Source organism: Atractosteus spatula, chromosome 11, assembly GCF_055471065.1.
Source record: "Atractosteus spatula isolate fAtrSpa1 chromosome 11, fAtrSpa1.hap1, whole genome shotgun sequence".
Lineage (NCBI taxonomy): Eukaryota > Metazoa > Chordata > Actinopteri > Semionotiformes > Lepisosteidae > Atractosteus > Atractosteus spatula.
Window position 1 is genome coordinate 3,462,636 of NC_142716.1, and position 17,536 is coordinate 3,480,171.

General features: G+C 43.0%; 1 protein-coding gene across 1 annotated transcript; it reads right to left on the minus strand.

Moving 5' to 3' along the window:
* Positions 1–1,388: 1,388 nt before the first annotated feature.
* mknk1 (MAPK interacting serine/threonine kinase 1) lies at positions 1,389–17,113 on the minus strand. Its single transcript, XM_088928084.1, has 14 exons — positions 17,018–17,113; positions 15,932–15,994; positions 14,853–14,973; positions 13,646–13,747; positions 13,045–13,142; positions 12,593–12,672; positions 10,646–10,719; positions 10,196–10,300; positions 9,339–9,394; positions 8,041–8,136; positions 7,748–7,942; positions 6,879–7,043; positions 6,320–6,363; positions 1,389–4,437 (listed from the first exon to the last, which is right to left on the minus strand). The coding sequence occupies exons 1-14, from the start codon at positions 17,066–17,068 to the stop codon at positions 4,215–4,217; spliced, it is 1,473 nt and encodes a 490-aa protein (XP_088784210.1). The 5' UTR covers positions 17,069–17,113; the 3' UTR covers positions 1,389–4,214.
* Positions 17,114–17,536: the final 423 nt, after the last annotated feature.

Below are 17,536 nucleotides of genomic sequence, written 5' to 3' on the forward strand. Positions count from 1 at the left end.
GCAACTGTGTTGAGATGCTGGTCTATGCAGTTTACACTGGCGATGAGGGAACAAATGAAGCCAAAATGCTGGCGAAAATTCCTCGCTGCACAAAGTGCACAATGGTACATTGCGTTAGGGTGGGTGGGTAGTTGACCGTTACTACGAGTAATTAGCCCTCAGGAGGGTTGCAGGAAGCCACAACCAGTTCATGCTCAGGCAGAACCGTGACATGTCATGGCTGGGCTCTTGCTCTGGATGTGTCACCAGTCCTTTGTAGGGCCACAAAGAAAGGAAAAAATCAGAGGAGCCAATCGAATCCCGCCAGCAAAGCCCACGTGAACACAGGGAGAACACGCAAACTCAGCACAGACAGAGCTGGCACCTGGAGCCATGAGGCACGGCTCACGACAACTGCGAGGTGAAAAACGGTCTTTGTGGAAAAAAACGCAGAGAACACAAACAGCCATATTCCAGACAGCTGTATGAACTGATCATTTTAAATCCCCTAGGGTACCCGGGTGGAATAAATCTGCACCTTCAATAATACATCTTACACATTTTATTTCAATTTAAAAACTGTTAGAAATTGAAGACCGAGAGTCAGTGTCAAAAACAACGGAATGAAAATGCTCTATATACTCCAATACTCTCGGTGTGTTTTCTCCGAGGCTCCAATGGACTACATTAAAATACGAGAGCTTTTTACTACATTAAGTAATGCTCAGAACCTAAAATGTATCTAAAATGATAACTAAGGACATTACCACATACGATTTTTGCTAGTATAGTATTCAATTTGCTGGAAAACATGTGACTTGCTGGGAAAACAGTTCAAATGATTGGGGCCATAAAGACAAACGCGCACTAACATGGTTCACATCCTTCATTTACAATGCTGCTGAGCAATTATTCTTCAATCAATCGGTGTTCAGTACATGAAATGAGAAAACTGAAAATGTAATCAAATGCATTATAATATTCAGTATATTTTAGTTATATAGTTAACATTACTCCTTGACTAGAAAGAAGAGGACCAAATTTCTTTATGACGTGCAACTACTGGCGTACCATCACTTTGCTGAAGCAGAATGCTTGAGGCCACATTACTGTAGCTGAACAAAATTACATCAAAGCTAAAACAAATGACACTTCTTCACTGTGAATTTTTCAACTCTTCTCTTTGGATTATGATATTGTCATGTCTGCTCCTTTCCAGATGGGTTGAAATAATGTAACTAAGCACAGTACTTAGGCTTATTTAACTTTTACTCCATGAAGTAACAGCAGTCTACAGATTCCATGCAATTTAACTATACAATACACACTTTACAAAGTACATATTCAATTATTTTCTAAATGTTGTTTAGAGACTGAGGTAGTTAGAGATAAAGAAAACAGCTGCAGACCTGTACCAAAGAATAATCTTTATTTTTATAAATGGCTTAGATGAAACTTTGGGGCTCACAAATGAAATAGGTCACATTCCTGTTAGGTTCTTTCAACCAATAAAAAAAGTGACTTGCGTGTTCCAGGCAGAAATTCAGTCTTAACAATGTATCCAAAAGCAAAAAAATAAAAAGCCTGACCAAGTTCAGTATCTTTCTCACAAATCACACTGAACAGCTAACATTAAGTGGAAACTGTTTTATGACCTACAGTATATAACCCAGTACTGCAGTGACCGAAAAACATCCCATTTTGTACTATAAGCCTCAGAAGGACACCAGGCTTCTTACAGGCCAGACTTTACTTCCTTTAATGCAACTGATTTCACTGGTGCTGCAAAAAGCCCTGAGTTTCTCCCACAGTGCTGCCAGCTCAAATCACTCCACTGCATTATTAGCTTTATAACAGGTTATTTTAGACAGAAGTCTAATCAACTCATCTGAACTATCGCACTGTTGTGCCGAAACTTAGGTTTTTGCATGAACAGTTAGAGAAATATTTTCACATGCATTTTATACCCCTTTTAGGACCCTAAAATACACCTCACTGTGCAGTAATTTATATGCAAATGTTTGCCATTTTTCAGAGATGAGATGAAACATAAATATGGCTACCTAGCTGTCATCTGTTCCTTCAATTTGATCCTTCCATGTGGAGCTAGTTCACAGCCATCTATCACACAGCCTGTAAGATGATGCCCCTTGACTCCCATACCCACCAAGAAGGTGCCACTTGAAAAAAAAATGACATTTGGTAGTATTTGACATTTATGACACACAAACACTACAACAGAATTCTGCAGAGATGGTGAAAAAAATACATGAACCACAATGGATCCAAAACGCCACTGAACATTTGTTTTACCAGCTCAATAATGTGGTTTTCACAGAACTATCAATACTAAATCTACTTCAGCCCTGAATTGTGCTTCAAACCAACATAAAAAGCACACTTAGAATGTGTACATAAGAACTATGCACTTCAACCAAAGATGACAATTCTTGACCTATGACAATTTACCTTACAAATCTAGTTAAAAAATGAGAGTTAATGAGAGTCTGTAACAAATACAAACTAACTCAAATTTAGTATTCTGCATCAGGTGAATTCGTTTGACAGCATTCATCTGTTACACTGCCTTACCGATACAGAAGGAAAGCTCTGACAGGGCAGAAAGGGGTGTATTGATACATGTAAATCTAATGTGCAAACAGCAATGTGCAATTTTTGCATGAATCAAAAGACTGAGGTAATATGCACAATTTCAAAAATCAGGTTCTGCGCACAGGAACTGCAGACTGTCACTAATTTTAGCAATCAGACACAATCATATCCAGTAAGAATTAATTTGCAGTTAATAGGAATGTAATACTCAGACAATGCAATAAACCTAAAAAAAACTATCAGCTATGCATACATTTCTATTTCAAACATAAAAGGTAACATTTAAGAGCTTTGACAAATTCATAATTTTCATTAAAAGTTCCAAGTTTAAAATGCAAAGCAGCTCAGTGGAAAATTTAAAAGTGCTGAACAGGCTTTTTTTCGGCTTGTTCAAACGGCATAAAAACTGCTTTGTCTTTTTAAAATGTAAGAAGCCTGTATAAAAAAAAATTCTAGAAGAATAAAAAAGTAATTTGCAACAACACTGTGGGTGGATGCATTCTTGACATTTTGGAAATATCAACTCTATTTCTAAAATATTTTTAAATGTTCATGGAAGGATTCTGCAATTTAACACCCCAAGTGTTCCCAGATGTTCTTTTTAAGTGTTCTAATGTAACTTCAATGTTTCTCTACAGACCATACAAAAAAAAAAGATGTTTACTCAGTACTTGTAAAAGTCACATCCTCAGAAAAAAATAACTAGGTAATGTTTCATGTGACTTATTCAGAATCTGCAGCAAAGAAGTGCAGAAAGAACATTTATGCATGTATAATCACAGCCCTGATGCCCTGCCTCCAGGAATACAGCAGCCTCTCCATATCCTGACTTGATATTATCTGAAACTCAAATGAATATGAAGATTGGACTACACTCTACAAGACATGAAGTCCGATATCCCGGTGGGGGGGACTACCATTTCTTACCAGTTACCATTTCTTCACTGATGATGACTGCGATAAAAACCCAAATGGCCCTTTAAGACTATCCGTATTCAAACGCATGATCGACTTTCAGGTCTAGAGGCCCCCGAGGCTAGCACAATGATCACGGGCCAAACACTACTGGGCAGAAACAACGTCCTCGGGCCTGTTCTTACACGTTTAAAATTCCCAAAACCCATCGCTTGAGATAGTGGCATAAACGCTCACTGAACCACACTTCACAGCTTGTTCTCAGGAAAAATAGCTTATTAAAATAAAATAAAACAAGAACAAAAATAGGAAGGAAACAGTAACCCCATTCAAAGAGCACCTCACTGTCACTCATTACTCCGTTGATAAAAATGAAATTATTACGAACGATTACACAGGTTACCGACAACCTGGGCTGTAATTTAGCACAATGGAGAACGCCTACGTAGTGTTATTTAGGCCTCCAGCCTTTGTTGTGATATAAAAGTCACATCATTACGGATATGCTGGGTGGCTACATTACTGCTCTGTTTGGAAAGTGTGCCGTATCCTTTTACCTCTCATCTTGTGTAATCACAGTGAACAGTGAACGAGGCTTCTGAACCCAAGGGACGCCTCCCCCTAAGCCCACCTATTCCTGCTGGGGATGTCACTGGTGGGCTAAAACTAAGCTGGAGCAATCGGCACACTGCTCACGTCCCGTCAAGTTAAAACAAGCCCGATGCGTCAGAACCAGACTGGAAGTCCTCGGCCCGGAGGGCGTGTGTCTGAGCCCTGCGCCGGGCCAGCCGGGAGTTGGACGGAGGGGAGAGTCTCATGGAGCAGATGATGGCGGTCATGTCTTCCTGCTCCTCGTCGTGCTGGGACAGCTGCCGGTTAAAGGCGATGGCGTCGGCTGCAAACTGGGTCAGGTCTTTGGTGCTGCTATTCCTGGAGAGCAGGTGGGAAGGACAAGCACAAACTCTCCCTCGTGAAGTTGTCAGAAAAATAAACATGCACTTGAACTGGCCCGAAAGAATAAATCACTTGCGCGTCACTGGAGGTATTTTGTATAAAAATCCAAGAACAGCAGCACAGTTTCATGAGATTAAGATTAAATGCAAAGTTCAGCTGCCCATGCATGTTATACAGCTGAAGCATGGTTACTCATCAGGTCACCCATGTCTATGCAAGTAGGACAATCACCTCTCTTGCATTTATATTCCTATGAATGGATCACATACCCTCTGATCCCAGTCTGCCATTAAGCACACACATTACTTCCAGTGGTAGGAAACTATCTCTAGTATAAAACAACCTGACACACCTGCAACTTAGGTAACTTAATCCGACCAAAAGCCATAGTTTTTAGGTTCAATTTGAAAATTTTAAGAATTCTACCTGCAAATTCCAACATGCAATGCATATATCTGTCATTTAAAACATAGGTAGTTGTAATATACCTTTCTGGTCCATTAAGAAAAGCTGAAGACTGTATTGCCCTGTCTTTAACAGATGAGGCTGTTTCCATATACAGTATATATACAGCACATATGGAAAAACATTTCTGATTTTTTTGTCCATGCTGTGTAAAACGTCCACAGCCAGTCCAGGGCTTTTATACAGCACTCAAAGTCATTTCATTGTGAACTAATATGGAACTCCCAAATACCATTACACTTCGCAAGTAAATGAGATTAAACATTTTAAGGTACTGAAATTTACCACTGTAGTGTAACCATTTCTGAAAGAAATCAGATGTATTCTTACATACACTTTCCACTCAGTATATGAGAACTGTGCTTTCCAATGCATCTACTTCCCAGCCATTAGCAAAAAACCTTACGCTGCTGTGCCTTTCGATATAGGCCTAGCTATTAAACTTATTACCACTGACAAAGGTGTATAATGCACCGGCCTTTTAAACCAAGCTGTTCACTAATAAGATCTGTATTAAAGGCTATAACAAAGTTCAACTCATCGCAGCAGCCACCACATGACAGGACATTTATCAAAAGAGCAAAGATTGTGGAAATGTCATCTGCATGCTATTAAGCAGCAATATTAACCCTGTTACAAAGTGTAAGATATTCACGCTCTTTCATTTTCCCACATCCACTTTTAGATATGACTACTGAAATGTCTAAGATGACAGATGCTGAGTGTCACCACTACAAAGACAGTAAAGGCCTGTATTAAATTAGGAGACATCATCATCTTCTGCCCTGACCATCACAACAGCAGAGGAAAACAGCAAAAAAATCTTCATTATTGTGTATTGAAGCAAGACAGCCACTTATGAAAATTAAGCTGTACTGCGTGCTGCGCTTCCCAATACCTTTAAAACGGACGTGGTATAGCTCCGTTAACGCACTGCTCCATTACCTTCAGTAAAGTGGAAGTTCATGTTTAATATAATTTACATGGTAATTGGAAAAAAAAGAAATAGTTTACTCTGACTTTCTAGGAGTCAGCGGCAAGAACAAAAACTTACAGTAATGACTGACCACATGTTGGAAAATATTTCCTGAAATACAAACGGTGTTCTGCCATTCAAACAGTCACACAACCATAATGAAGTAGTTGCTTATTAGGAGATAGCCAATCAGGTTAAATGGACTCTGAACACTGCTGACTCACTCTGGAGCACAGAATCAGAAAACTAACATGACATTACACTGGTTTTCACAATACACCTATCGAATTTCTTGCATTGTTACTTTTTTCATGGATTAATTCCTTTCTACATCTCATATAGGTACTGCTGTTTCCTTCTTGCTGGCCTATTTTCGATCTCATTTCAGATGAGAATTACGTAGTCTAAGTAGCTCACCTTTGCAGTACATGCGGGGTAGGAAGGCCTCTCTCAGGAGCATTCTGGAAGCAGAGCAAATTCAGAAAATAAAAGCTGATGAAGATCTCGCAGAAGACACACTGGCCCCTCTCTACAGGTCACGACAGGAACATAATGAGCGCACTCACACAAAACGCATGCAATTTTAGAGAGTAAATCGTGAATGAAGTGACCAAAGACACAACTAAGGAATTGAAAAGTAAGTCTGCGTGTTAGAAAGTGGAAATCTCTTGCAATGAAACTTAAAATGAAAAGCATTCTTCACAGGAATTTTACGATGGTGCTACGAGGCCAACAAGCTTTTAGCAGCCTGTAAATGCCAGAATCTATTCCTTTATTCTGGTTTAATTACTCTGAGAACAACGTAAGGGTGCCGTTTCTGCAGGTCATTTTAGGGCAAGATATTTCACTGAACTTTTGAAAGAACCTATGAGCATGACTAAGAATGCTTCGACGAAAAAGAAGCACAGTTGAAAGCTTTTAAAAAAACAGAACCTGGTTAGAATTTTACATTCGAAGTAGTTGGCAGAGCACTTACCCCCTGCACCCAGGGGTGCTGTAGGACCTGGGCAGCACTCAGTCTCTGCTTGGCATCACGCACAAGGAGCTTGGAAATGAGGTCTTTAGCCCCTTCAGATATGTGAGCCCAATCCTTCTCCGGAAACTCGTATTTCCCCTCTTGGATGCTCTCAAATAAGTTGTTCTAAGGAGAAATAAAAAAAATAAAAGATAAATTGGCTGGCCAAATAAATATATATTACTACTGTTACAAGATGCCAATTGTTTTGACAATGCAAGGAAAATGAACTGCAAAATTATATTAGTGATAGAAAATTTGCATTTACTAGACTTAAAATTCTCAATTATTAAGCCATAATTTCTGCACTAAGAAGAATACTCGTTGTCCACAGTGTTTTGTAATCTATGAGGTGTGAAGTACACACATCCCTTGAATTTCAACACCTGGTTTATGACGTTTCAGGGTCCAGGGTTACACACCTACTCTTTACAAGAAACGCCCCGGGATCTTTAAAGACCACAGAGAGTCAGGACCTCGGTTTTACGTCTCACCCGAAGGATGGCACCTTTTTACAGAATAGTGTCCCCATCATTATACGGGGGCATTAGGACCCACACAGACTGCAGGGTGAGCGCCCCCCCTACTGGGCCCTCTAACACCTCTTCCAGCAGCAACCTTAGCTTTCCCAGGAGGTCTCCCATCCAGATACTGGCCAGGCTCCCACCTGCTGAGCTCCAGTGGGCTGTCAGATGTGGGTTTCGGGGCGATAAGGCTGCTGAAAACACTAAGTGACTTTCTAGGCCTCAGAAAGGAATCTGAATGGTTTTCCTCTTGTGAAGGTGTTTTCTGATGAACGGACTGCATTCGGAGCCCCCCCCACCCCCCACCTGACAGGCGCGGCACGTCTCTCCCCGCTCCCAGCCGCAGTCCGTGCCGCAGTGCCCGGTGAAGGGAGGGCAGCCGCTCAGGAGGATGTAGAGGATGACGCCCAGGCTCCACAGGTCGCAGCGCTTGTCGTAGAAGGAGGCCTCGTCCGTGAACACCTCCACCACTTCTGGAGCCATGTACTCTGCTGAGCCGCACTACAAGACAGGCACAGGCACCTCGCATCCAAGAGCACATCTTATCTTAATAACAAGGCGTCACGGAACAGGAAGCCTCCAGTCTTAGGCTGGATTACCGGGGTGGTGAGCTCAGGAGTAGTTATGGGCGTACAGGCACTGCTCAGCTTCACTCCACTCCCCAGGTCAAAGTCACAGATCTTCACCGGAGACACCTGAGGCAGGGATACGAGTGTCAACGCCATGCACCCCTCTGCCACTGCTGAACTGTTTACCGAGCACCCAATTCAAAGAAAGACCGCCGACCTTCAAATGCGAATACAGACAGACTCTGCCTTCAGCGAATAAAAAAATCATTTGGTCACAACGAGGTTACTACTTAACAATTGATCTGCCAACACTGAACCAATCCTGAAGGGCTCTTGCAGATGTCTAAAATCGCTACTGGAGATTTACTATTATGCCGGCAATAATAATTTTGAATAAAAAGATGCAGAGCACAGATAAGGCAAGAAAGAAAACCAGAGATGCGTCAACATCTATTATAACAGCAGTAAAGGCCGAGAACGAGATCCACTTGTTGTGGGCTGATCTTTTATCTTCTACAATCATGGAGCTCCCAGCTTTTCAGTGATGAGACAATATGAAACTAACACTCAGTGTCTCAATAAAGTATTCTTTTAAATTGATTAAGTTGAGTTCTCTCTAAACCTCGCTTTATTTCACAAAGTACTGTACACAAAGGAGAAAATCTGTGAAGGTAGACGCACTTAACGGTACATACTGTATGTGCTGGGCAGTCAAAGCCAGATGTCAGAAATAGCACTTCATGATATCCTTTTTACTAAAAAAAGTCCTTTTTTAAAAAGTTATTTTAGAACTTATTACACACTACCAAAAAAGAACAATTCATATTTTCTAGATATTTCTTATAACCAGTCAAAATGATTTGAGAAGCATGACTGAGGATTTTATGAATAATGTTTATAACCGAGTATAAACTGTTAAAGAAAACTGAAAAATAGAATTTTAGAATGTTATTGAAGTTTCTTTTTAATTTTGTTTTATTTTAGAGAACAAATAAAACCATATTACACAACCATCCTTTTATACTACAAATTCGCAAACATACATTAGACATAAGAATTTAGTCTGTTCTTATCTGTTCCCTTAATATTTTACAATTATTTTACTTGGTTCTAACCAAACTATATACATTCAAAATTCTGCGTTTATGATTATGAAGAAAGTTATGTATACATTCTTTTACAGAAGATGCAGAATAAACTAATTCAAGTTTTAGTTATTCTGTATCTCAACAAATCCAGACTTCAAAGGTTTAATGTACTTAACCCATTGAGCCCAATAGTAGAAAAACTTGTTCATCTGTAACTTACAGTAAGTGGACAAACCTTACCTGATCAGTGAATTCACAAAGAATATTCTCAGGTTTCAGGTCTCTGTGGGCAATGCCTGGAATGAATGCCAGTATTAGTGAAAAGTGACACCACTGATTTGAAAAAATAACATGTCAGTGATTCGGAGGGGGAAAAAAAAGTGTCGGGCATTTCCTGTTCCCTTACAACTCTTGGTCTGTTCGCCACCGGAGCGAACAAGCAAGGGAGACTAGTGATGACCCAAGCAAGGGTTTCTAGGTCTTATCCATCCCGTGGCAAACTCACACAATTCTAAAAACGTTCACATCGCACCTCCCCGCACGCTATATCATTATAAGCAATACTCATTGCACCCTTTCACTAGTTTGCCTAGTGTCTAGTCCCCTCTGGACACAGGGAACCGGAGCTCTTCCTCCGCCTCTCTCAAGTGTTCTCCCTTTATGTTTATGCCTTGAACAGCCATAGTGCGCCAGAACGCTCCCCACACATCAGCTATCAGTGGGGAGGAGAGCAGAGTGATGAAGCCAGTTCAGGGATGGGGATTATTAGGAGGCCATGACTGGTAAGGGCCAATGGGAAATTTGGCCAGGAATTAACAGGGCTGCCATGTGGTGGCAAGTAACTGGCTGTGCCACTATGGCAGTCACTGGCTAGCCAGGGTCCTCCTGTCATGCAGGGGAGGGGACCAAGGGTCCCGCAGGCTAGCGGAGACCGTGCGAGCCGTGCGAGAGACTGCCCTCCACCAGCCGGTGCAAACTCTCCTGTCTGGCGCTGTGGAGCTCACGGCACGTGCCAAGAAAACACACGGCGAATTTCAGAGTGGGCGGGGTGGGTGAACACTGCACTCGGAGAAGCACCCTTCGCCCGACTTCCTCACCTTTCGTGTGCAGGAAATCCAAGGCTGTTGCGATGTCCCTCACCACCCGGCTGGCCTCCCTCTCGTCGAAGTGCTTGCGGCTCTGTATGTGAGTCAGAATGGAGCCTGAGGACAGGACAGGACAGGACAGGACAGGACATCAGAGTGGGGTACATTACAGAATACCCGTTACTCTTCACAGCTGCTTCTCACTTTTATTAACTCATAATAATTATCAAAAAACATATATTCAGTATACGTGATCGATAGGTCGCTGAATGTATAAACTAATAACATTTAGCCAAACTAATTATTTCAATCATTTATTTGTATTTCCTTCCCATGCATGTCTGTCATATTAAATATCATACTGAATGCATCCAAATTGTTATAAATCTGTTTGACTAGCAATATTTTTGTTTTGTTTTTTTTAAACAGAAGAAAGGTTTCCTTAACAGGCCTATACTGTACCTCCTCGCAGCTTCTCGAACACCAAATAAAACCGGGTCTCATCTTCAAAAAATTCAATCAGCTCCAAAATATTCCTAAAAATAGAAACGGCTTCAACGTATGAAGCTACAAGATAAACAAGTACAAGTGACACTACGGATTGCAGTGACCCTGTGCGTTTCTGAGCATTCCCCCTCCGTCGAGAGGTACAGTCAATGTGACAACGAGCAGAGCTATGCCACACACTACATCCCCAGCTCTGGCACAGCTCTGCTTCTGAAACGCAGCACAGCTCTTTTCTAGCTTTGACAAAAACTGGTTGAGAGACAATCCACTCTGTGACTGCGACCACCGCCTCAGCCTTTGCCAACTATTATCTCAATGAGCAAAATAATTAATTCCCCCACACAATATTCATCACACCTTATTACAGAACAGTCAGCAAACACCGACTTTAATACTGTCCTTATAAGTAGGCAGATTATCTACTGGAGAGTCACAGAAACGACACACATTAAGAATGTCAATTAATAACATTAACAAACAAGAGCTTGGTTTAATAACAGACCACCAGTAGTTCCACTTTTACTCGTCTATGCAACACTACCTGGTGCGTACTGTTATCTGTTGTTTTAAAACCAACACTAAATGTCAGCACCTCAGTTTTTTGGGGGGAGAAGAAGTAACTGTAAAAAGATATAAATTAGATCAGTATTGCCCTGAATGCTAAAGGTACTGAACCTTTAGGTAGGTGAAACATGATACCCAGACATCTCAGATGTTTTTTAATTGAATTATGCTGCAACCTGTTAAAAGCAGCACATGTTCTATGCATGTTTTATATTTTAATTGTTACTCTGCATAAAGAAAGTCAGCAAAACCTTATGATGACAGTGGTCATAATTATCCTTTCCACCTCTCACAGGTAAAGATGTGCTACTGTACAATAATAATAATATAATACACTGTGTAATTAGGCTTCCCATATAGGAGGGGCCCCACTTCATCCATCATTGACCTGCAGCATGAAGAGCCTGAAGCCCCACTACACTGCAGATCAGGCAGAAAAGTGAGATTGACAACTGAATTCAGAGAAGCCAGACTGTCCAAGCCCATAGGACGATGGAGTTAAGACCCCTCCCTACTTTATTAGTAGTAACCTGGAATCTTTAATGGCACCTCCTGGTGCACTGCATCTGCAGTCACCTTTACCTGCTAACTTACTGGTGCGGGTTTGGAAATCGTGCTCAAGACGGAAGAGTGCCACCTTCTGGTCACCTGCGCCACTTACAGAACTAACCCATCTTTCCTTAGACGTCTCCAATCCCAGCACTGACCAGGCTCAGCTGTGCATCACTCCCAAGATCTAATCAGGTCAGGTTAAGTGGTCGTAAATGCTGCTTTCGAGTTATTACCAACAGCCCCAGCAGCACTGCTTTAATACAAATAGCAGTATGGGGGACCTCCCTGCTGGTAAGATCTAGCTATCCACCACCAGGAAGTTGTGTTGAATCAGTGCCTAACTTGGAAGAAGAGGGCACAGAACAGGCCTGAGAACCCACAGCAGCTCCTTCACAGAGCTTGTCCTTCACAGAGCAACAGAGCAAGAGTCAATCCAGCACTGGGAGGAGGCAGGAAACAAGCATATTTTCTTTTTTTTTTAAAAAAAGAACCTGCTGTCTATACGTCTATAACCCATACCCCAGGAAGAACACGCAGACTTCACCCAAGACCGGGATTAAAGCCAGGTGCAGCTCTGGGACGGCACCAGTAATGACTGTACCACCAAGCTGCCCTACAGCACAGACCACAAAAGAGTACGTTCCGAAATGGTTCTGGTATAGCTCGACTCCCTGCAAGCAGGAAACGAGAGACTCAACAAAAGACAGGATCGCCGCTTCCTTGAGGCCATCGCGCACAGGTCTCGGCTACGGGCTGGTTGCTATGCCGAGCTGAGCAGCTGCTTACCGGCTGCCCTGGCACTGGTAGAGCGTCTCCACCTCCCGGAAGACGCGGCTGCGGCTGTGTCCCACGTTCTTCTCGATGATCTGCGGGGCACAAAACACCGAACGCTGACACCACGGCGAACTCCCGCGCGCGTGAGGGTTACTATACTAAGAGCCCGTGCGCCAGCACAGCCGTCCTGCTGACCAGCGGTTTGGTTGTTGCCGCACAGGAAGAGTGAACTGCTAACGTTACTGATCATGTGGCCTCAAGCAGCACAACGCAGAACTGCTTCTTCCACCATGTCTTAAAAATTAAAAGCTGCAGTGTGCTTACAGTACACTTTTGATTCTATAATAAAGGAAATGCGCTGTTAATCCATTCACTTCCAGTTATTTCTTATCGAGAGCCTATGCACACCTACAGCAATGCTGCCGCTGCAGTAAAATGCAGAGACGCCTCACTGACCCCCTTACCTTGGCAGCAAATTCCTTCCCATTCTGCAGGCTGACACAACCCTGGACCTTAGCATAGGCCCCCTGGCCCAGCAGCTCATCCGTGAGTTTGTACACGTCTGGGGAAAACAAGGAAAAGGCCACGGAGTCACGCCCCTTTCTTGCCTCACCCTTCATTTCACCAGGTGAGTCACCCCTGAACAAATTCTCATCCGCGATGAAGACCTAGATGGTGCTCACTCACACAACGGGGTCACTGCAGCAGTTCTGCGTGAAGTGCCTTGCTCAAGGGTACAGAGTCACGCCGCGGTTCAGAACCCAAGACCATCCAGAGTCCAGGGCTCTAACCACTAATCCCAGCTGCAGAGATGGTATCAGCCCTCCCTAGAACTGATACCTTTTATTTTTAGTCAGCTAGACCTCTTCGCCCCCCAGAACCATCTAAGAGCTTTCGAACATCGCTGTCCCTCCTAATAATGGCACATATCATCTCAACATGTCATTATCAGTAATAAAACTGTATCTTTTCTTGAGGCAGAGGCGGCGTTGTGCAAAAAAAAACACACGCAATATAAAAACTCCACCCAAGCATGCCTCCGATTTTAGAGGGGAAAGGTCTTACCGTTGAAGTTCCCGGTGAAGCTGTCAGTAGCTTTCGTTTTCCTTTTCTTCTTCCTCTTTTTCCCTGAATCCGGTATGCTGAGCGGCTCGCGGGCTCCCACCGCTGGGGCAGCAGATGCAGGGAATTCCATTGGAGGGATAAAGGTAGGCAGGCACATGAGTGTGGAGCAATGTTGAGGTACAAAGCACAGAAGAACTTGGCCAGACAAGACAATGGACATGGGCTCAAATTCTGCTTATACAAATAACAATACAGATACATTACAGATACATTAAAAAAAAAGTCCATTGTTTTCCATTTTTTAATTCATAAACTTGGAAAATCTTTCAAATAAAAAACATTTAATTTTTTATCAGCAAGCTAAGTGGAGTCCTTGGAACATAGACGCATCTCTTCCAACATCCAATCTGCCCGGATTATTTCTAAAAGCTGCTGCTGTTGAGGCCTTTTCATGCCTTCATGTGTTACATCTGACCCTCACCTGACCTGAAGGGTTTCGTCTACACTGCTGCGCCAGCCCATTTTAACCCGAATCAAGACAACTGAACACGCTTCGCTTAGGGATAAGAACAAAGTTCAAAAAGAGCACCGTTTAACTATTTATCTCACGTAAACCAAAAGAAAAGCAGTAGGGAAATCTAAATCAAAGTAATTTCCTATTAATGTGTCACTTCCTCCTCGGTATGACTAATAGTGGTTTCAAGGGAATATCTACAGATAAGATCGCCGATTTCTTGAGAAACGCCAGTGTAGATACGCAAGGATGTTGCTACATAGTGTGGTGCCGATAAAGTCTTTATACGAACAAGAACCTATTGGCAAAACACGAAGCGACGCGAGCCTTAAAAACAACATGATATTTAAAAACATGCCACCAAATGACACCCGGCCCCATGAACGAGACGCTTCCTCATGCAAAAGCTGTACTATCCCATCCAGTATCCTGAAAGGCTCACAGCTTACAGCTGATGAGAAGACTGTCCTTCCCATTGCTTTAAAAAAGCCACCCATTAATTAAGAATTATTCCTGTATTAAACAGCAGCCTATTTTAAATCCCTCAAGTACGCCGCTACTCATTTCAAAGTGGCGGGGGCAGTACCGCTCTCGAGTGAGCTCTGCGCTTGCTAATTTACAGAATCCCAGCAGGCAGGCAGGCAGGAGACGCGCGGCAGTGAGGCTCTGCCCGCCTCGGAGGGGGGCTCTTACCGGTTGTGGCGCCCGTGTCGGGTGCCAGCTCCTCGGAGGTGACGGCTGAGCTTTGGGGGAGGGCGGCAAGTCCCGCACAGCCCCCCCCAGCTGGGACAGCGGCCAAGGAGCCGTTCTGCAACTGGAGGAGGGGGCAAAAAACACAAAACGTCGCCATCGCCCTTCAACACGACTGCATGCAAGCACACGGATTCAGTTTCCTCCTTTTTGCATGTTCGGCGTTAGGCATGGGCATTTCTGCTGTCAAATGGTTAAATTTAGGGATCTTTCCAAAGGTATGAAACGGCGGAAAGCGAAAGACATCTACAGGAGGAATAAGAGACACCTAACTGGAAGCACACGAGGGGAACACACAGTAGCATTTTCACTTCTGCTTTAAACAGGGTTCATTCCTCTTCCTAGTGATAACAGAATCAAATACTGACCAAACACAGATCTCATAATACTGCACTGACTGAAAAGGAAATGAAAGTGTTAAAACAGGCATCTTTTTTAAACAGATTTACACTAAATTTCCTGACTCTTTGAATTGAATCCACACCACAACTGACCACACTCAAAAAAACATAGCATCCATTCTAAACTGCATAACAGGAAGAATGTGCAATCGTTGACAAGATATTTTTAAAAAGGTTTCCCTACCATTTTTTCCCCACGAAGAAATAAAGGTCTTAAACTTCAGCTGAGGAGACACCCCAACACTAACTGCACATGTAGTTTAATTCATGTACTTTTTGCCTTTGTAACAGTGAATGCCAGGTTTCTCAGAAACGGCATTCTTTTTTAGTGCACAGGAACATGTGGGTTTGAGGTTTGCCTGGTGATGACAAAAAAGTTAGGCTGCTCTTTTTTTTTTAAAAAAAAAGTAGCCTACATCACAGTGGTCTATTCTGCGGTCTAGCCTAGGCAACACTGTCTTAGACACTGTGAAGCCCTTCCCGAGTTTCCAACAGCTCTAGTAAGCTGTGCGTCTGCGGGAGGGGGTGCTCTGTTAACCATAAAACCACATGAGAGGCAGGCAGGCGGATCCTGGCAAGGGGCAACTCAGGGACAAGATGAACACGGATCTGGGCGTTTACCTGCAGAGTGTGCTGAAAGGCCTGCAGCTCAGCAATCTTGCTGTGTCGCACCATCTCCGCCAGCTAGAAATGACAAAGCACATTCTCAACATGAGCAGAAACCCTCTCCATGCAGGAAGTCAGAAAGGGAGCAAGCTCTGGTCTGTCGATCTCTTGGTGCGTGCATGTTGCAACTAGCAGGAGAAGGCTTAGGGTTGCTCTCTCCCCGCCCAGAGCAATTTCTGTCTCCACCACTGAAGATCATCCATATTGAACCACAGATGCACTGGGAAATATACTATACCCTTTCCAGACCAACATGACAACAGCGCTTGGCAAGCATACCTCGGGAACATGCAAACACAGGCTGACAAGGGTCAAAGTAAATTTCCAGATCCTACGCAGATGAAACCGCGCCGTACTGACCAGCAGAATTCCTGTGTTTTAATTAAATTAGAAATATATATATATAATGGCTGTGTGTGAACATTGTAACGGTAAGAGAACAGCCCTTAACAGAAACTAGAGAGGGCAATGAACACAGATTAGCAAACTGTCCACCAAACGGTCTCATCTGAAATATACGACTTAAGAAATACACTGCAATATGTAACCACTGAAACATTAATCATTTAAAGGTAGTCACAGATTTTAGTCTAGTTGCGACCTCATTTAGTTCACAAACGTTTGCAGGCTACTATATCCCTAGTCTAGTTGATACAAATACATCATGTCTCAGAGACATTAAATCGTCATTATTATTCTCTAACGAGCCTGCAACTACAATATTTCGCAATAACTGAATGGGTTACACAACAACAGAACAACGTTTCGCAAGAAACTGCAGATTTTTATCAAGTCTAGTACATTTTTATCAAGAAGGAGAGTGTTAAGCGTGCTATACCGATGAAACTCACAATAAGTAAGAATTTACTGTACTACTACGTGTCCAGCACTGAAGTTAACCCCAAAGACGGAGCACATAGTCACCAGGGTAAACCGGTCGGTGCCCACTGAATAATGTCGGTGTTTTTTAAACTTAGTCACGCTGGAAATCGGAGTTTAGGTGTACATAAATATACCTGCCCAACGTAAACAGACACAAACCTGAAAACTGCGCCCGTAGCAGCTTAACTCCGCCTTCAAACCCTCCGCCATCTTCCAAACCCCAACATCAAACCCCTCGGTGCTGTCCAGCTGCTCCAGATCGCCTGCTGTCGGCCGCGGCGGGGGGCACTGTCTCCGCATGCGCAGATCGCAAAATGGGTGTCCATGTCCGCCATCTTGGTAAGGTCTCCGTAATGCAAACGGCCAGATCGAAACTTGTCGCTTTTATGTTATACTTTTACTACACGTGGGCGTACATTACGCAAAACAAAACCAAATTATACTATAAAAAGTCGTTGTTTTTTTTTTTCAAAAAATGAATTTAAACTAGACTTTAAAGCTCTCGTGAATTTGTCTTTGATTTCTTTTGGGGTGGTGTTTTAGAGCTACAGTGTGAGGCATGGCAAAAAAGCAAGACCAAGTCCACTATGTATGGTATGTCATCTATATAGTGTACATAGAGGGACAAGGAGACTCCAATCCCAGGATCCACGTAGTCTTACAGGTGCCTGCACTCCC